We start from the raw sequence: 21,427 nt of genomic DNA on the forward strand, positions 1-21,427 counted from the left end.
GAATGGGTTACACCAAGCTGTCCCTGTCCTTCGGCAGGCAGGGGGGGTTCAATTTCGTACAGAAATCCCAAATAGGTCGGCCATGATGGGAATGACGAACAATAGTTCTGATGCATCACACTGGAAAAAAATTTAGACATGCCAACCTCAAGTCATAAAAAAGGCCATAAAAAAGGAATTTTACATTCTCAGTACAAAAATCTGATTGGCCCATCACTGCCAAAGCAGGTGGTGAGGACTGCAATTCCAAAAACCTTTATGAATATGTATTTAAATGTTGAACATTATTCAAATTTTGTCACAGCCATGCCCTGCTCAATATTCATCTTTACAGCTCAGTGCTTGTATAACACTGCATGGCAAATGACATGAAGCTGTTGAAAATACTATTTCCCACTCTGCTCCATTTTTTCTTTGTTTTGGCTGATCTTATTTCTTTTATTTATATATATTTTTGCATGCGTATAGACTCAGCACGAGTGGACTTCTAAAATGTTAAGACAGCTGTGAAGAAGCAAATTAAATCACCCTCACCATTTACTATTTCACTTCTCCCTCCAGATGCTTGTTAGGGGGTTGTTTACTGCAGTCGAAAATAACAGCGTGTGTGTTTACACTGAGAGCGAGAGAAAAGAATTTCTCATTATTTTCATTATGATCAAAGCAATTATTTATTTTTTGACCTAAAAACGTCTTCATTGCAAACAGCAAAGCACTATTTCTGTGGCCTATTAATTTGAACAAGAAGGGAGGAAAAAAAAGCAAAAAACACTCCCAAGCCTCCAAGAGGCACACAAAGCCTGCACATTAATGAACACTCTAGATGGCTCAAACAGCCTCTATCATAACCTGCCCAGCCGTCAGTGAATCCGACAGCAGCCAGGGGACCGCCAGCCACGCAGCAGGGTCTGCGCAGGGGATACGCGACACGCGGCATTCCCGTCAACGGTGAAAGAGGCCTTGGAGAATGGAAAAGCAAGGACTATCGGCTGTGTGTGCGTGCGTGCTTGCGCGTGTGTGTGTGCGCACGCGTGCGCAGCCGCGCCACCCAAAGCCCTACCTGGTCCAATAAAAACAGCGAGCGACCTCGCTGAAGAGCTGGAGGTGAGGGAAGTCTGCTGCTATCAGAAGGAAGCTGCTTTATTGGGCACTGAGCTACCCTGTTACAGGCACCATAATTGACTGCCATTTCCAAAAAGTCAATCTAATTGCTTTTTCGTTATTGTGTTAATAGCCTCGACAGTGGTAGAGGGAGCCGTCCCTCCCCAGGAGAGAGACTGGCGCGCACAGGCGATTAATTTGCCTCCCTGCGATAATTAAATGCATGACGGCAGATAAACTCTGCCGATGACTAACGACAAATGTTAAAGTGGGTCAAATCAATTATTTCAACATCAGGAGTGGGTAAAGTGCCCAGCGCCCTTGTCAGGCCTCCCGCGCAGGAGAAGCTAGTGCCTGCACTAAACATATCACGTTCCGCCACACGCATAAGTGCCTGGGGCCGGCCGTGACCAGGCCAGAGTAATCGAGCGACGTTGCGCCGTTCCTTACCAAAACATCACGGCCCAGCTCTTAAACACGGGTAGAGGTTCCATCCGCACAATGATCTGGTTAAGATTATGTCTCGGTTTACCTTACACAATACAACACAAGCAAAGTGAAGAAACATTCATTTCTGTTTTATACTCCTCTCGTGCCCAGCTGGGGAGTCTCCAAATGGCAGCACGCAGCCATTGTCTGAATGTGGAAATTATGCGTCATGACAGCAGCTGATGTAGGAGAGTGAAGAGACGCACGCACTTCCTCCGAGACGTGGGAAAGCGTGGCTCACACAACGTCATGGCAAAGTTGAATTCACCCGCTTGAAAATGTCGCGTGGCCGGTCGTGTATACGAGCTGCTGCATGGCCAGGACGGGCCAGAAAGACAGAGAGCAACCGGCCCGTCTCAGACTCCAGGCCGTGGACGGCCGTGGCATCGTCCTGCTGGCAGCCTTCTTGACCAGCTCCATTAAAACCCAAACCCAGGTCTCGACTGTAGCCTTAACCCGCTAATAAAATATAGAACAAAGTCTCTCACAATGTCCTACGTGCCTTGAACTCAGACAGCATGGAGTAAAAATAATGAACTCCGTATTAATGACTCAAATAGGTAACAAGATTTTCTACATCTATCCCCAAATAGAGGCCATTTGTCTTCTTTTCTTGAAGGCATTAAAAAGGATTTTTGTCACATGTTGAGTTCAAAGCTTAGCCAAGTGGAACAAGCTGAACTTCGTGTTTGATCAGACTATTTATGAGTTCCTTTTGTTTATGGGTTCTTACAAGGCCGATTTTCATTCAAGGCTGGGCTGAGCACTCACACATTAACTATTGATGTCCCCATCTGGTGAGCGCGGCGGCACTGCACTTGGCCTAAAGACGAGAGGAAAAAGCTGGGTGTCAGTGTGGTACTCGTCCACCATCCAACCTCGCTCCCCTCGGCTCCCCTCTCCACTGCTCCCCTCATCTCCTCTCGGCTCCCCTCTCCTCACGCAACTCTCCACCGCTCCCCTCATCTGCTCACAGAGTCGATAAGAAAAAAGCCTTTCATTTCATATCAAATGAAATGTGCTCTCCGCCTGATAGAGAATTAAAAAGAAGCGGATGGGGATTCGGGGGGGTGGAGGAGAGGAGGGTGGGATCACTGTCTCTGCATTCCATTACCAAGTGTAATTTAGCCGGTTCCTATTTTGGGGTTGGGGAGGGAAGGAGGGAAAGGCCATATCTTGGCTGGCAGCAGGACTCGGTGACGGCTGATGCTATCATGGCTCTATTATAAGAGTTAGCGGCCAAACGCAGGCCAGAATAGCAGATTTTCTTCACTTTTTGCACCCATCAGTGGGGTGACTGAACGCATTCCTCCAGAGAGGAATGACAAAGAGTCTCCAGAGGGGTCATCAGCACCACACCTATGACCCCCATTAATATTCCCCTGCTTTGCAGATGAGCTGCGACTAGTGGAGGCCACTGCAGGTCTTCGGAGCAGACCAGCTCCAGGTGATCACATGCAAATGAGGCCCAAACACCCCCGTCAATGCATGCACGCCAGCGCACACCACAAGTAGCCAACCAAGCTCTACGGCACGGCTGCAGCACGACCCGTGGGTCCGTAGAACAGTGTCTGCAATGCCTTCTGCACTGAGCACTTAATGTGCTAAAATTAGCCCGTAATACAACGCACTGCACAGGCAAAGGACAAAACGACACTCTCAGTAGGGGCTCTGTGGCCTCACTGAAGGCGACTGAAATGACTGGCCCCGTCACATTTAACAGGAGCCTCTTGCATATACCTTGTCCTCTGGCGCTCACGTGTCGTGGGACGCAACATGGATTACTGCAGTAGCTTATTCAGAGCGGTCCTAACACAGCTGCAATGCAAGCACACTGCACTTCCAAAATTTCCCAGTTGTTTCTATTCAAAGTCAACTATCACCCTGCACATCCTGGTCATTTACTCTAAGAGCTGTATGCCAGGCCAAGTACCAGATGTGTGTAAAAGCATAACTGAACGGAAACACAAAGTGGGGTCACTGGATAGGTGGCCTGTATATTCATTTGGAACTGCAGTGAAATTCACTTAAATAGCTACATGAGAATGATCATAATCATATCCTTTCAGAGGTTGCGATACAAGGACAAGAGCCAATCAAATCAATGAGATACAAGCAGTCTACCAACTAATGTCACTGATATCCTGTTTATTCATTTTTATTCAAAAATGAGGAAGGCAAAAGACAATCCAAGTCCCAGAGATACTTTGTGAGAGGTGGTTTACCCAACACTGCAGCACTTGGAGACTGACAACAGCATGTGTATACATACTGAATGGCCACTTTTATTAGCTACACCTGCCCCTCTACGGTTAGATCTTCCCTGTATGCAGGTTAGACGCGCGAGTTCTGCACAAAATCAGGTGAACAAGTTTTCAGTGGATTTGGTTTCAGTGTCAGGCTGGAGGAGGTGGAGTAAGGGTAACAAGAATCTTCAGCATCTTCATCTTCTTCACATTTATATAGTGCCTTTCTCAAACTCTTGACACACCATGGGTCCTCTGATACCTGTGGAGGCATGTTTGGAGAGTAGAGCTTATCTAAGCATTGTGGCTGACCAAGTTCTTCTCGGCATGGCAGTTGTTTACCCTCTGACAGAAGGTTACAGGACAGTACGCCATGCTACACGGGTCGTATGGTCAGGGATTGGTTCTAGGAACATGACGGCGAGTTTTCCTTGCATGCCTGGCCTTCGCAGTGCACAGACCTTAAGAGCATTTCTTTTAGAGCATCTCTGAGACAAGGTAGAACAGGCTGTTCAGAGTATATCAGTACCTCTATCTAATTTGTGGCAACTGAAAGAAGCTATCCAGTCTGCATGAGCCAAGATTCCTAGAGAAAAATTTCAACACCTAGTGGAATCTATGCCACAAGGAACGACTGTGGTTCTGAAGGCCATCTGAGATCCAACGTGCTCCTAGATTGGTGTCTCTACTAAACCGGCCATTCAGTATATACATTATACACACACACACACACACACACACACACACACACACACACACACGTGTGTGTACGGGTGTTTTTCTGTGCATGCATGTGCAAGCATGTGTAAGCGTGCATGCTAAAATGAGGGAGAAATTATATATATATATATATATATATATATATAGTGTGTGTGTGTGTGTGTGTGTGTGCACAGAAATTATAAAGCCCTTCAGTGCTCCTTAAAAATCATGTTGCCAATTTCTTACACCACTTTGCAGGGTGATTTTCCAACTTTGTCATTACAAATAATCTGGCCTTCAAGATGACTTCAAGGTTATCACAAAGTGTTTCCTGAGAGGTATGTCTTTCTCAGCAATTGAATAGTGAATTCTTCCTTCCCTGCAGACACACTGCCGCCTATGTGCAGTACAATGAGCTGTGAGTGCAGACCTGCTCTTTTCCTTTCCTCATGAAAAGCAGATGTGTGCGCGTGATGAGACCAGACCAACCAGCATGCTGCTAACAGCTAAAGTTAATCTGAGTGTTATTCTGATATCACTCCTCCTTTATATGTTTCACCAATATCACTTTTATCTTCCAAAACAGTTTTCAATACTTGGGCTTGGGGAAAGTACCAATCCTACACCAGCAATCTTTCTCCCTCCGTTTAAAATCAGTACACCTCGTTATGTAGAGCTGAATGAGAGAATTCTTCTTTCTAACACGAGGCTGCAGCTACACATGCCTTTTTAAGCAGAAAAGTCCACAATTTAGGAGCACTGAAAGATCTGCCACCCACAGAAGAGATTTTAGTGTAAGGGACTGTGAGGAGACAGCTGCTACAGGATCTGAGAGAACGAGGGACGTCGTAGGGATAGAAGAGCCGAGAGAACGAGGGATGTCGTAGGGATAGAAGAGCCGAGAGAAAGAGAGATGTAAGGATGGAGGAGCCGAGAGAACGAGGGATGTCGTAGGGATAGAAGAGCCGAGAGAAAGAGAGATGTAGGGATGGAGGAGCCGAGAGAACAAGGGATGTCGTAGGGATAGAAGAGCCGAGAGAAAGAGAGATGTAGGGATGGAGGAGCCGAGAGAACGAGGGATGTCGTAGGGATGGAGGAGCTCCCCAACATAAGCTGGACCACACCACAAAGGGCTTGGACAGTAGTCAAGAGTATTTTATAGTGGATACATGATGCAACCAGTAACCAGGGCAACTCACTAAGAATAGAAGTGATGTGAGCGTTTTTGTTTTTTTTGGTAAGTAATCACTCCAGCTGCTGAGTTCAACAGTATTTTTGCCTTTATATGTTGCTTGTAACGCAACCTTGGGTTTGTGAAAGGCACTACATAATTATTATTATTGTTATTAAATAATAAAAGAGAAACTCTACTTGCATGACCAGTATAGAAACAAGTATATTTAAATGAATTAGCTAAATAAGTATCACTGCCATTGCCAATCCAATACCAGAAAAGCAGTTTAAATCAAAGGAGCATTTCCAGTGGAGATACTAAATTTATTTTTTGCTTTGAGCAAACAAATATAATCACATTATTTTCTTGGGTGGTCTAAGACGTTTGCTCCACACTGAAGATCTTGGCCATGCTCTCCAAACAATTCATCAGTGAAGTGAACAGCTGTAGATGCGCCTCAGCTGGCTTCTGTCTCAAGAGACCAACCACTGTCAACAAAATTGAATGACGTCATGGCAGTCCAAGCAATCAAATCCATGCGTCCAGAACAGCCACTGTTTAAGTGCAGCGAAGCTCTTCATCTCTGCAGGACTCCCATCTGGGATTTCACAGATGACAATAGACCATATGCCCTCACTCCCAAACCCCAAAATATAATAATCTATAAAATAAACCCCACACATCTACCAGAGCTGGCAGAGCACTGACAATGAAACAACCAGCAAAAATAATCACAGGTCTTCTTAAATGCTTTTAGTGAAAATGTGGGCTGGTGTCCAAAATGCAGATTATTATTAGAGAAACAAATACTGCACACAAGTGAAAAAGTCACAAATACAAAGCTCATCAACAGAAAATGTTATTTTTTTATCCTTTTCTGTTTGTTTTGTTTATTAAGGCTGAAATCCATTTCAAATCATATATTTAAAGAAAAATGACCAATTACCAATAAATGTATATGTATCTGCATGTGCCTGCATGCATGTATACAGCACATCTGGAAGGTTTTCAGAATCTATTAAGCTTTCCACTTTAATATGGTTCAGATTTTAATATGGATTCACTTGCTTTTTTCTCATCAATCCACAAACAATATCCCAAAATGACAAAGCAAACATAGGTTTTTGGGATGTTTTGACTGTGTATAAAAAATAAATACACACCCACCCACTCACCCACACACCATAAGTACTTTACATAAAGTACTTTACATTACTTAGTACTTGGTTAAAGCCCCTTTGGCAGCGGTCTCCTGGGGAAGGATTGCACAAGCATGGCGTATCTTTCTCCCACTCTTCTTGGCAGACTCATTCAAGCTCAGCCATGTTGGAAGAGAAGCATGGGTGCACAGCATTTGTCGGGTCTCTCCAGAGATGCTCAGCTGGCTTCAGGTCCAGACTCTGGCAAAGCCTCTCCGGGATTTTCACAGTATTTTCATGCCGGTATGCTCTGGCTCGTTGTCATGGTGAAATGTAAAGCTTTGCCCCAGCCTGAGATCTTGGGCACTCTGGAAAAGGGTCTCACCCAGGATTGCTCTACATTTTTCTGCCTCCATCTCTCTCTCTCTCCTGACTCGTCTCCCTGTCCCAGAAACACGTCCCCGCTCCATGGCGCTGCCACCAGCGTGTTGGCCTTTTCTCCTCCACACACACCACTGGGAACTCTGGCCAAATAGTTCAATCTTTGTTTCATCAGACCTTAGTATCTTGTTTCTCTTGGTCTGAGAGTTAATCAGGTTCTTTTTTTATGAACTAAACTGGTTCCAGCATTGCCTTTTGAAGAGTGGTTTTCGGCTGGCCAATCCACCACAAAGGACTGGTTGGTGGAGTGATGAAATGATGGTTGTCCTTCTACAAAGTTCTCCCATCTTCACAAAGGAACTCTGGATCTCATTCATAGTGACTATTTGGTTCGTGGTTACCTGTCTGACCAAGGCCTTTCATCAGTTTGGCTGTACAGGTCAGGAACACGAAGGAAGCTACTGTACTCTTTGGCTGCATATATTGTCTTGTATCCTTTCCTAACTATGAGCCTTGTCACAAGCCTGCCTCACCGGTCTACAGATAATTCTTTTGACAACATGGCTTTCACTCTGACGTACACCAACTGTGAGACCTTATATAGTGTGTCCTATAAAATAATGTCCAATCAATTAAAGTAGGCAATGAGTTAAAGCCAATTGAGTCTGAAATATACCCAAATGTGGGAAGAATCTGAAACCTTTCTGTATGCACGCTGGTATGTGTGGTTTTATACATACATACATACATAGATACATAGATACATACATGTATGTATGTATGCATGCATGCATGTTTGTGAATATGTCTGTATGCATGGGTATAGAGCCTAAGGGAAGTATTCACGCATGCACATCATTATAGTTAATAGCAATAGTGCATTGTATTGCTGGTCTTTTCATGCATAAAATGCTGCCTCCCGTTATAAGGGGTTTACTGGGTTATTAGTGTAGCACAGTTTCAGATTGTTATGAGCAGGCGGGAGCTACGTGCAGGGGCTTTTGTTTAAATCGTGTTTTCACTTTTATCTTATTTATCGGAAGTCGAACTGCTGCCGTCATTATTTACATTTACACTGTACAGAAAGCCTTCAAGGTTGAGGAGAGGATGTTGTGTTGCTGGAAATTAGGTATACCTTTTCCTCAGACACGCATGGAAACACACATAAACAAGCTCAACATGCATACCTAATTTAATCAAGCAGGAACCTGATTACAATTTAGATTAAATGCCATTAGATATTAAGGCACTTCTCACAAAGTGTTAATAACCTTATGTATCGTGATGGGGACTTCAGTGGACAGTCCTCCACACTGCATTTCTGATAGCAGTGACCATTAGCATAATATTTGCTCAGAAGTTTTAGGCGTCTCAGATCACCATCACATCAAAGGGAAAAGAAAGTACGGCCAGCAAATAATCAGGGAACTCAATAAACAGCTTCTACTCTGCAGGAAATGGTAGGCAATTTTTTTAGTCACGTTTTCTGGCTCCCTGTAAAGTGGTTTTCTCCAAAAAAATAAATAAATAAATAATTTTTTTTTAAAAAACAAAAAACAAAAAAATAACACTAAAAAAGCGGCGGATGGGGAGGCATGGAAGTCGTTGCGTATTAAGAAAGTCGCAATATGTAGAAGGACGACAGGCGTGTGTTAAGGCCTGGAGGTTCTAGTGATTCCAGAGCCTTTCTTCTGCTCTGGAAGAGGGAGGGGAGCCACAGCCTGAGACATTCATGAGGAGAGCTCAGCTGGAGCAGACAGCTGCTCCAACAGTTCCCCAGTTTGGCTAAATTTATGCTGCATGTTAAACTGATGAACACAAAGAAGAACGTAAAATAATTCAAACGCCTCTTCTGTCCAGAAAAGAAAGAATAAATCATTTCTAATTTGACAAACATTTGGGGCTAACTATCCGCCATCTGCCTCGCTCTTCCTTGCTGTCAAAGTCTCGGAAGAGAGAGAGAGAAAAAATCATGTAGTTGAGCTTAAGAGGTCCAGAGGTCAGTCCCAAAATACGTGTGGAACACATCAAATATGCAAAGTGTGAGGTTAATGCAGAAAAGCCATGAAACTGGACATAACTGCAGCACTTATTACTCAGAATCAATACGAATTCATCTCAGCTTTAAGTTTCAGCTGGTTGTAAGTACAAATTCCTAAAAGCCAGAGAGAACCGAAAAGGCTCAAAAGCATGCGTTCAATTTAGAATTTGTTCTCAAACTAAGTCTAGTAGGTGATTAGGAAGGCACTACCAGAAATCAAAGGATTCCGTCTCGGAAGCAAAATGATCCATCTTTATTCACTAATGCTTTGCCCCCAAATGTCATCATATGAGGGAAAAATGGGGGTAAATGAGATGAGAAGGCGGGGCTTCTGAATTCTGTCCCTCTTATCTTTCTTTTCAGCCTAATGGCCAGTGTGTGCAGCTGACTGAGTGAAGAGAAGGTTATTTTTACCAACCGCCATGTTAGTTTTATTGGGCTACGGGGGGGGGGGGGGGGGGTTCCTTTATTTCTGTTTCTAATCATATCTACCAAAGAAACATCTTCCAGAATTCTTATTCCTGTCTTCCCTGTATAAAAGATAACGCTCAACTCCGCCTCAAGATTAATTAAGCGCCAAACACAGAATGAGCATCATGTGAAACGTTCTAAATAAGGAGACCAGATATTCCAATTTGATGGAAATCTTTTTCTCTAATCCATGTTTTCTTTCTACTTTATGAAGCACTGGAGCTGAGCCAAGCAGACCAGCAAGATGTTCAATCAAAATGAAGTTTAATCTATGTAAATTACTATAGAAAGACTTACCTAGACAATTTTCCCTGACATGAGCTGTATTTGCATTATTTTACACGGTACAGTGCAAGTCACATGACCATGTGAAGCAAATAAACACCTCACAAGCTGAGAGATACACAATCAGCCACAAATGCTTCCTGACACTAATGGAAACCCTTAATGAAAAATAACTAATGAAAACCTCTTAATTAAACCTTCACCAAAGCTCTTAAACAGAACATAAAATCTATTTAAACATCAAACTATCACAAAAACAAAACAACAAAATGGGTTCTGGGATCAGGAGGCCTTAAAAGGCTGTTGAGATGAGAAGATCTTAGATCTGAGCTTCATCAGTCAGCAGAGACCGAGGAGTGCCTCCAATTAGACGTCTGCAACACTAAGGTGCAATCACAGTCAATGCCTAATGTTCCATTTTTAGCTACACACGCCCACTCCAGAGGCAAAACGCTGATGCCCCCTACCGCAAACATAATTGAGTTTAACCTTCAGCTTGAAGGTAACGCATGGCAGAGCCTCTAGGAATCATTTAAGCCCTCCAACTTAGAAAGCCAAGAAGATATTTGACGGTCAGCACTGTGAAGCTCTCTGCAGAACGCATGCAGAATATGGCAAGCCACAAAGCGCTTGAGAGGTCTATATGGAGTTGCTTATTAAACAGCACAATACACTTTCCACAGAGTAAATTAACAAGCTTATTACCATAGCCACTTGCAGCAACTCTTAAAAGACTCTGACTACTGAGATCGACTTTCAGTTTCAAAAGGATCCGTACTATAGGTCGGCAACACTGCAACCACACAAAGCCACGAACAGTCCAGTTCCCCTAAACGCTGCACACAGGTCCTCAGGCCTACCAGCACAAGTGGGGGCGAGGGCATTAGGAGCAGGAACAGAGTTCACCTCTCTGTTCCTCTGTAGCGTGTCCGCGGCCTGGGCGTGTGGGCGGGGCTGGTGGGCGGGATATGGGCAGCAGCTGCTATCTGATTCCAGGACCAGCGAGAGGCTGTCACCTGCTAACTCACCCGCCGGCACTGATCAGAGAGCCCCAGCGTGCAGCGGGCCTCGGAAGTCCGCCCTTCACCCGAGCAATGGCGCGGAAGTGGCAGGCGTGTCGGGCAGGCAGCTGTTGCTCCAAAGTCGCTGGCCCCGCTCCCTGGTCGAGCAGAAGCTCTTTCACTCATCTCAGAGTGGGCTGGAGGAGATGGCTTTCGAGAGGGAGGAGGGACACCAAGACGGGTTTGAGACAGAGCTGGCCAACACACAAAAACAAGCACCTCCATTCGTTTATCCTGCTCTTCATGCTGGATTTAAAATCTGAGCTCCAGTTTTGACAGGCAGATCAGTGATGCGTGCACTAAACCGTCTAGGGCTGTGGGGCTACTCTTCACCCTCTCTCCTTCTTCCACTGCCGAGCCTGCAGCACGGATCTGGGCCTGCCCCTGCGCTGTGCCTGATATCGAGACAGTGGTCAGTCCCCAGGGCAAGCGGAGGGGCCAGGAGGCCGACTCGTGGCTGCCGGCCTGCGCCCGCGGAGGTGTTGAAGGACTGATGGCATAAGCGATAAACAACCGCAGGAGGCACGGCACGGATGGCCTGGCCAGGTGCTCCTCCCGCTGGGGACGGCACCAGAGAAAGAGCCGACGGCTCCGTAGACACGGCGGGGGGGAGCGGGCAGATCCCTGTTTAACCTGCAGGTGATGATTAAAATGTTCATTAACACTGTTCATTAAGAGGTGATGGGGACGTGGTCCCCTGGACGGCAAGCCACCTGGCCCCATAGGCGTGCGCCATCACCTCCTCTCCTCCACACCCCCCCCCCCTTCCGTTAAATAAAGAGCAGCCTCCACTGCCCTCGCCGGGGGGGTGGGGGGGGCTATCTGGTCGCTTTAGTCAAAGTGAACACAATAACCCACATTCCCCGTGCAAGCACCCTGCTTTTCTGCACCTCTTAGCCAGAACCGAAGGGCTGGAACAAACCAGCTACCGCCAGCAGGGTGGTGTGGAGGGTGGAAAATGAACTGCCGTGTAATGAATATGAAAGATGAAATTATTAACGCTTTTCCAGCTAAGCGGGTGAATAATGGTCCTCATTGATTCATTAAGTGTAGCTGACAGCAGCAAACGAAGGCATGGTGTGTGTTTATTCATTCGTACCTTGTGTCGTAATCCTTTCCCAGATGTGAGATTCATCACACACAGATACATAGTGCACACTAATAAGCACAAAAACTTATAAAACCAGTTTAATATAAAATCACCCAGTTGCGATCAGAGGATATTTGCAGAGAGAGGGTCTATCTTGATCGCACTTGATAGTTACATTGCAGTTACACTAATCACACAGGATAACAGCAGCACACAAGTTCACAATGAGCAGCACACTAGAGTTCACAATGGAGAACATTAGTCACTACAAACTACTGATCTTCTACGGTTCTCTTGGGTTTTTTGGTAGTCCCCTCATGACCCGTATAACAAGATAACTCCATGGAGGAAGAGGGCTGTTACCCACCGCTCTCACTTTTCAACTCTGTTTAATAAAGGGAGATTTGATAAGGAAGTGCTTCTGTTCCATCTTTTGTCTGGCAACAGTGTAGGGAAGCATTTAAAGGGTGGCAGGCGTGATCTAAATAAACATTCAAACGCAACGGTACAGGAGGCAGCTCAACGTCGAGCACATCAGGCCAAAGCATGTCTGAGGTGACAGCCCACGTGCTTTCGTGAACTCGTGGCAGGAGCGCAGAAAGGCAAAATGAAAAATGGGGAAAATATATAAACAAACAAGCTTTACCTGCAGCGTGAGCACTCTGGCAGGACATGGGGCGGAGGCTTGTTTTGTGCGCCTATATATCAAAGTGGTGTTTCCCATTACCCTTTTCAATTGCTACTCAACATCAAAGCCGGGGTACAGCAGGGCACATCATTAGTGCAGTAGTGATGAGGGAGGGGGACCACCAGGTCTCCGCGAGCACGGCAAAGGCAGGCAGTCAAAACACGTGGCAGCGGTGAGGCAAATTGGGAAATTTACATCAAGAGTGCTGATAGCGCACCGCCAGCCATGATCAGCTATGAGTCGTGAGGGGCTTGGTGTACACAGAGCGTGGCAGCAGGATAAAGGTTCTTTATTAGGTGTCTAATTGGGGTTTCTCTCTGGCTCCCTGGCACACACACGCACGCACCCCTGACTGATAGGACAGCGTCGTTCAGAGTGCCAGTGAACAGAAGAGGCGGCGTGCGGCTGATCTGACGCACATTAGAGGGACGCAGTAGCTAATTACAAAAGGTTTGTCGCCATTTTCTGGCAGTGCACACGACATCCAATTACGCAGATCTACTGAGGCACTAAAAATGCTAAAATCCCTCCCAAGGCTTATGATGAGCATGTGCCCCCCCCCCCCACAGGAAGGCGGCCTTTAGCATGCTTTGTTTTGGGGTTTTTTTTTTTTTTATTGCATACACATAATTGTAAGTCCATCGATATCTGAGGAAACGATAAAAACCAAAACTGACTTTCCACATGACAGCCCAGAACAAGGCCCACTTGCTTCTGTCTAAAGGAGAAATTAAGCCCCTACAGCACAAATTCAGTCATTTTTAAATACTTTAAACAGCGCTAAGTTATACATGTTCACATAAATAATAACGCCATCTGAGCTCCATTTCCACAAACAGTAGTTTTATTAGTCAATTACGCCAGTGTGCTCCACACAGCGTGGCCCTACCGTGGCCAGAGTCTCTGAGTAGTCACTTCTCAGGTGACAGTGATAACTACATCTTCCTCCCAAAAAGCAATTAGCGATTACTTTCCCCCCCCGAAATCTACCACGTTGGGCTTATTTGTGTTTGATCGAGCCTGAACACCTCTCTCACAGGATTCTCATCCTCCAAACTTTTTAGCATGGCCTTAGGGGCTTTGTAACAAAAGTTGGCATACTCCGAAACCAGGCTAATGAAAAAGACAGTTCTGCCTCTCACTTTGTGACGGGGAACAGCACACGTGCGGCTCTGCGGCGGTTTGAGATGTCAGTCATTTTAGGACTCGTTTTCAAATGTGTGAGGTCAGGTGTGAGGGAGAAGAGCTACACTCACGGTCCATGCCTTGGCTTCCTTCTCTCTTCAGCATTTGGACAGCGCCCACATATTTCTTCAGCTGGACCTTCAGGACCTCGTTTTCCCTGCAAGACGGAGAGGGATGCAACGTCAGACCCCGGGATGCCTGTGCTTCTTCACATCACATTTTCTTCAGCGTCCAGTGACGGCAAGGATGGGAGCATATGGATCCTGACATCTAGTTTACTTGTTTTTTTTGTTTTGTTTGTTTTTGTTTTTTTGTTTTACTGAAATCACAATCAAAAACTTGTTTCAGATTGCTAGGACATAATTCAGCACGCAAGTCTCTGGTGTAAAAACAGACAGATGTAAATGAACTCTCAATTTAAAAAAAATTTTTTTTTAAAGATCTGCGGCACACTAGCTCTCCTAAAAGCCCTGATTTTCAGGTGCTGGTGAGTAACTTTTGGAAGGCTGTTTCCCAAGCTGCGGGGCAGGTGTTTTTACAATATGCTGTGCTGATTACCGCTGGTTCGAGAAAACTCAATCGGAATCAGTTCAGCCTGCGAGACTGTGAAAAGCAGCCTTCCCCCTATTCTTACACGACCCTCGCCGTCGCGTCGTCACGGCCTTCGGCGGCTCGATGCAACAGAGGCATGCGGAGGGATGGTGCGCGCGTGCAGGGGACCCGCGTTGTTAACGGGAAGCGGTGAGGTTGGCGCAGCTCCTCAGCGATTTAACTAAAGCTAACGAACGGCGGCTACTCCGTGGGGATCTCGGCGACGGCCATGCGAGTCGCATCGATTACTCCCGCTGTCTCCAGCCTTGGATTCCCGCGTGCTCCCGCAAACGCATATCGGAGGAACGATGACGGCTGCGCGAGCACAGGCGTGCGAGCACGGCCATGAGGCAGGATACGCTTATCTAATGAGCACGTGCTGGGGCAGGCACTGTAGCTCATGGATTACACTCGCGTGTCGTGCTCCCCCATGGCCGGCTGCAGTAATTAGGAGGTCTATACCTCCACGATCCATACTACAAACACAAGTACGGAACAGTCTGGGGAAGGAGTACCACTTACATCATTGGGACTGATCTTTCGTTAGGAGGAAAATTTAGACACATTTTTGCTGCGCTTCCTGGTCCATGGAAAATGTTTACTTGTCACATAATTAATTAAAAATAGTGGAGCTAATATCTGCAGGAAATGAAGATGTGATTTCTATTTTCCTGTGCTTTGTTTGACGCAGACAAAAGCACAATTCTCTGCCTGAGCAGGCACAGTGCTTCTCGTTTCCATAACACCGATGGACCCGCATCTACCATAAAAAAGGCATAAGAAAGAGGAATGTTTCCAGCCACAAGCCAGCGTGCTCTCACAGGGATCTCTGTTAAGCCTGCACACGCAGATTTAATGGTGCCACAGCAGTATGAATTCCCAAAGCATTCCGGGTTTTAGAGGCACCTCACAATAAGGAAGCATCTGTACGGGTTTTACTCCATGCTCACAATATTTTGCAACTATTGCAAACATATCTGATGACATTGGGCATATAAATATGAAGTTCACCCATGCAATTTTCCTTTAATCCTTCATCCGTCAGAACTGCTGTTTTCCACTCATTGATGAAATGGAGCGATTGTGTGTGCTTCCCGGAGCTAATCGTCACACGTTCCCAAGAGTGGTGGTATAAAAAAGCAACTTCAGAGCCAGTCTGTGAGGAGGGGGGCGCTCCACGTGGGCCGGGCGGGGAGGAGCGAAGCGGCATGCCGTGTTACGGAAGCCACGAGCTCCTGTGATCGAGCACGCCAGGCGCGGCTGACACGCAGCACCCCACCCCCACCCCTACCCCTGGTTCTAAAAGTACCCAGCCTAACTGGATTCCCCAGCACCATTACTGAAATTGGATCACAGAACACCAGGACAACTGGGACTCCGCTGGGGAGCTGGAGAAGAGCCAGTCACGGGATGCGTGCGGTGCCCAACACGAATCCCATCAAAGGTGAGCAGCACGGTGATCTGCAGGAAGCGGCGGAGCAGAGGGCACATGCACGTTAATGAGGGGTGTGTGCGGAATGACTTGGCACAACAGTCATAAGCGGACAAGGTCGGCATTTCTCATGCGCTCACTAGTCGCAAATCTACAAACAGAGAAAATGTCAAATGCTGGATATTATGGCGCGTCAGCCATTATGTTGAGGCAGCATTAACGCGAGTGAGCTACCAGTGCACGCACTTGTGGGCGTGGCAGACCGCCGCAGACGCTGTAATCCGGCACAATGAATATGTGATCAGCAGGTGTGTTTAGGCCTGCCGCCACGACAGCCAATCAGATTAAATCCTCTCGTTCCTGCTACAAGCTTTGTATGTACCGGTGACAACACAGTGACAATTTTGCAGAGAGCGTGCAGGAACTGCAGTGCAAACAAAAATTCACAGATGAGGAAACAGACATATTTGTCAGAGAAGTACAAAGTCACCAAAATATATAGCACTTGAAGCGTTAATATTGTTCTTCACTATGATGAGAATAAAATTACTATTTACAAAACTGTGATATAACGAATTATAGAAATGATATAATTTTCCATGCATAATGAGACACAGACAGTCTGATTCACATTTAATACTCACAAAAGAGTTTTCCCTTATGAACAACAAAAAAAGCCCAATCATTTGTATTTAGTTCATAATTGGGAGATGTATTTTTGGGGGGGGGTGATGCTTGTGGTCAAACTCCTATTATGAGAGATTGGGAACGTCTTTATACGCCTGCGAGAAGTGAGGAAAACACTCTGCTGCACTTGAGTTTGCGCTAAGAGCCGGTTCATGGAGGTGACAGTGCTAACAATGTTTTAAGCCAAAATGGGTTCAGAAATACCAGATTTTCACCCCCTGGTGCACCACTCCACCCACCTTGTCACAAGCACATTTATTTCAGTCCACCAAATTAACAAATAACGATAAATGTGTGAGCACCATACGAAATTACTCAAACGTGGTGTTAGGCGGCTTTAACGCCACAGTGCAACCATGAGACTAGAGCCCAAAGTGGCACAGCAAACATAAACCAAACAAAAGAAATCACAGAAACCCTCAGAGGAGCACTGAGCAACTCTTAGTAGTCGCTGCAAATTAAGCAGAATAAAGGTAGTCTCTGTGACGCTCTGGTATCAAACACCGACTGAGTGATGGGAGGCGTGGACGACAGCCATCTCTGTGGGACGGGTGACATCGCTCGCACGCCCCCTCACCCGCCCGTCCCCCATCTTCTCCTGCGAGGTGCCTCTTAGCTGCAGGATGACCAGGGCGTCTCTAATAACGGCGCCCAATAGACGGCACAAACGGTCGGCCCCCTGCCGCAGACGTGTGGTAAGACCGCCCGTCTGCGTGTCTTCGCCAGAATGCTTCCTCCACCCAGGCGTTTCACGTCACAGCGGGCGGAGCGCAGGCTAGCTGAGGAGGTGTGAAAGCGCTGCCCCGGTGCCGAGTGGGGCCCACGTCCTAAGCACCACCCACCAAGCTGGTCTGGATCAACGGTGCAACAGCTCGAAAGATCTCTCGCCGAGCGACAACCCAAGCGCTGCCAGCCCCTTCCCTTTATTTTTAGCGTATTGACTTGGCAGAGATTACGTTTGAGTCAGACACTTTGACTTTACTGCTCCCGCTGCCTCTCAGACTAAAGACCGACGCTGAAAAAGCCAAAAATAAGAGTGGCCTAAATCACCCATGCACAAGCAGGAAGCATCAAACTCAGTGAGCGAGGGTTTTAAAGGAGGAGGACCTAAAATGTATCCTTTTGATTTGGCCGAGTTAGTCCTAGTCAATTCTCCTCGACAAGCTTGCGAGCATTCCAGGCACGCTGGTCCGTTGGCCGCGTCATGCCCGAGGGCTGCGAACAGGGGGGACGCAAGCAGCGAGATCAGAGAGGGAAGAGGCGATACCTCCCAAGGGCGTGGACTCTGGCAGCATGTCTCTCCTCCAGCTCGGCCAGCTTGGTCCTCAGGCCGTCCAGCTCCAGCCTCAGGCCGGCCGAGTGCTCCATCTCGCCGTCCAGCAGACTCCGCAGAGACCTGCAGAATGCACAGGCCGGCAGAACAGCAGGACTCTAGCAGGGGATCTGTCTCAAGTGCGTGAGAATGTGGTCACGTGTTCAAAAGCGACAGCCAAAACAAGAGGGTGAGTGTGGGGGTGGGACTCACGTGTTCTGCTCAGTGAGTTCGTCTTTCCTGTTCATCATGGCCAAGATGGCTTGACGTAGTTCAACTGTGGGAACAGAGATATCTTAATAAGGCACAAAAATAAGAAGCAGCTCGAGCATGACTGAGTCGTGGGGGGCAGGAATGGGGGAACAATATATTTCTGAAAGAACAATAATAAGACTCAATATCTTGCTGAGATTTAGTGTCCCATGCAGACCTGTGCTTTTGTCATTAATGAACATTGTTCCAGACTGCTGACATTTTCATTCATGTAGTACCACTGAACTAATAAATGGAACATTGTGGAGCTTAAAATACCAGCCAGCCAACTAATGTCTTTTAAGTGAAGGTTACATCAAAGAGGAAGACTCCGCTACCGACACAGGGAGAGGCCAACCACCTCAACTACAAAGAAGGGGAGGAAGGAGAGCTCTTATAGTCTGCTTTCATCCAGGGGCCTATCGTGACAGTCCTGGCAGCAAAATAACTGAACTAAACTAAAAATAAGAATGGGAAATAGTACCCAACTAATCATGCTCCCTGTAATGATGCAATAAGACAAAATGAACGCCAGTCAACAATGAATGAATGTACATTTCTATCCAGCGTGCAGGCAGGGAAGATGCACCTTATGAAGGCAGGGCACACAAAGGTCTGTAGCACTGGGTACAGTGTAGGTAGACACCGGCCTCAGGAGCAGGGAGGGGGGGGGGGGGGGTCTCACGCCTCGACACCTCCGGAGCCTGAAGACCAACCTGCCTCTCACGTCTCCCAACACTCCGACCGGCTCAGCGTCATTAAAGCCACATCAGAAGGAACCGTAGACACAATAATCTACACCAGCATGGCCGGCTCCCTCCACGCACAGGAGGCTGTAAAACTGAGCAAAATCTCAGCAAGAGAAACCATTAAAACTTCTGGATTATTTCTTAGGGAGCGGCAGTTCTTGTCAGTGAGCTCTGGAGTCAATATCGATCAATCGTTCTCTATCTGGCAAAACTAAACCTTAACACACACTAGAAGCCTGAAGGATTCCAACACAGTCTCTGTTTACTTTACCAATGTAGACCTAAAATCAATAACATTGAATTAACCCTTATAGTGTCCATTTGAGTCCAACTCTGCATGGTTCAAACTGAACACACTGAAGACAATAAAATAATAAAAGAGAAATTATGATAAACTGTTTCAGAAGCACCAGAATGAAACAAACATTTTAAATTAATTTTGATTGTGTGTACGTGGAACGACAGCTTATGTAGGCAAGATCAGAGTGAGTGAGACAACAAGTGTGTGTGTGTGTGTGTGGGCGGTACAAGGGGAGGATCCGCCTGGGGAGTCCGGCAGATGAGGCCGCCTCCTCCCCAGAGCCTCCATCTGGAGGTGGAGCACACCCTGCTGACTCGTCCACACCTCAGACACGTGCCTACACTAAATTTATGAGTAATCGCAAATGGCAGAATCCACACACAAAGATACATACACTGAAATACACCAGCAGAAAACCACAAGGTGATATTTTGGCATGTTAAGACCAAGTACATTTTCCCTTTGTTTTATTAATAGCTAGCCAAATTAATAACAAGAGGGCTGTTATGTAATTCTGTATTTCTTGTTTGTTTGGGGAGGAATAAGGTGTGACAGAAGTAAATACACAAAGTAGAGTTTTAAATTCTTAACCCCCCCCCCCCCCCCCCCAATAGAGAGAGTGGGTCTCACAAACTGTACACTTAACGTGGCACGCCTTTTTATCAATAAATATGCCATATTCATCACCCACTGAGTACAGAAATATCAGGTTAAGTGTTAGGTTTTTGTTTCTGGCAGTCTGCTTTTATGAGCACAGATACATTTCAGAGCTGTGACACGCTCCTTTATGACGCACACACAGTCTTTTCCATCTTACATCTTTCTAGGTCTGCGAGCCAAAGGAATGGCCTTTGCCGCCTGTAGGTCGGTCTCAATGTGGCATTTTCATACCAAGGAGAGCTTGAGGTGAGGTGCTGGCCCACACTGAACCAACAGTGCCCTCCTCTGGAGAAGAGCAACCAGACTAGAGGCAATGGCAACCCAACCGGCAGCAGGATCGGTGCACACCGTTACACAGAGGCAGGGGGCCAATAAGAGACCTCTTTTTATAATGTTTAAAGAAACGTGACTATGTCTTAACAAAAATTGATTCTCTGTGGTCTTGATCTTACAGAAGCTTCTATGAATAAAATACTTAAATTAGTGAGAAGTAGCAACAATGAATGTAAAATGCATTTTTCCAGTGTTAGCCGCAACTTGTTCATTTCTGATTCTATCCTACAAATGGTCTGATGCCAAACAATCCGACTGATTGGTTAAAACATCTCCGTGCATTCACGGAGTGGTAGAAACTATGCCACCCTACATATTCAACGACAGCACGATCCACCGAACACATGTGAACCCCTGGCCACATTGGCGTGGCAACGTGGAAGAGCGAACCCAGTGAAAGAATGTGTAAACAGCTGCCTAAGCTGCCTACACTACTTGTGGGTTCGTCTTGAAGATTTCCTAACAACCAGCGAGAATTTTTCTGCTTACAGTAAATCCCGGTTAGAGTGCAGAACACTGCTGTCTCCACTGGCACATGCAGAGGTACTACAAGGCCAAATGTATGTGGACACCCATCTTCTAATGATCAAGTTCAGGTGTTTCAGCCATACCCACTGCAGGGGTATAAAATCAAGCACATAACCATGCAAACTCTATCCTGGCAGTACAATAGCACAGACTGAGTAGCTCAGTGCCTAAACATAGTCACAGGATGGCCACCTTAGCCACATCAGTTTATCAAAATTGTGTTCCTCTAGATGTGCCCTGGGCAGCTGTAAGTGCTATTACTGTAAAAGGGAACAGCAGCAGCCCAGTCAGGAAGTGGTAGACCGCGTAGCCTCACAGAGGGCCGGCGAGTGCTGAAGCACATACCGCGTACACTTCGCCTGTCCTCCGCTACATCACCCGGTGCAGAGTGCCAAACTGCCTATGGAAGCAACATCAGAAAAATAACTGTGTGTCCGGAATGTCACGAAATGGATTTCAGTGGCTGAGCAGCTGCACAAAAGCCCAAGATTACAGTACACAATGCCAATGGCAGCTAGAGTGGTGTAAA

General features: G+C 46.4%; 1 protein-coding gene across 4 annotated transcripts in view; it reads right to left on the minus strand.

The window, feature by feature from the left end:
- snx29 (sorting nexin 29) overlaps positions 1-21,427 on the minus strand; it is a 66,702-nt gene that overhangs the window by 37,439 nt on the left and 7,836 nt on the right. For all 4 annotated transcript variants that reach the window (XR_014117232.1, XM_081697853.1, XM_027006018.3 and 1 more), the window contains exons 12-14: positions 18,289-18,352; positions 18,031-18,159; positions 14,125-14,210 (exon numbers count right to left, since the gene is read on the minus strand). Coding sequence is in view for 3 of the 4 variants with exons in the window: in XM_081697853.1 (XP_081553979.1) it covers positions 14,125-14,210; positions 18,031-18,159; positions 18,289-18,352 (279 nt within the window). In the remaining variant the exon portion in view is untranslated. The remainder of the gene's footprint in view (positions 1-14,124; positions 14,211-18,030; positions 18,160-18,288; positions 18,353-21,427) is intronic.

This window comes from Electrophorus electricus, chromosome 15 (genome assembly GCF_041902795.1).
Source record: "Electrophorus electricus isolate QZ-2024a chromosome 15, ASM4190279v1, whole genome shotgun sequence".
NCBI classification, from domain to species: domain Eukaryota; kingdom Metazoa; phylum Chordata; class Actinopteri; order Gymnotiformes; family Gymnotidae; genus Electrophorus; species Electrophorus electricus.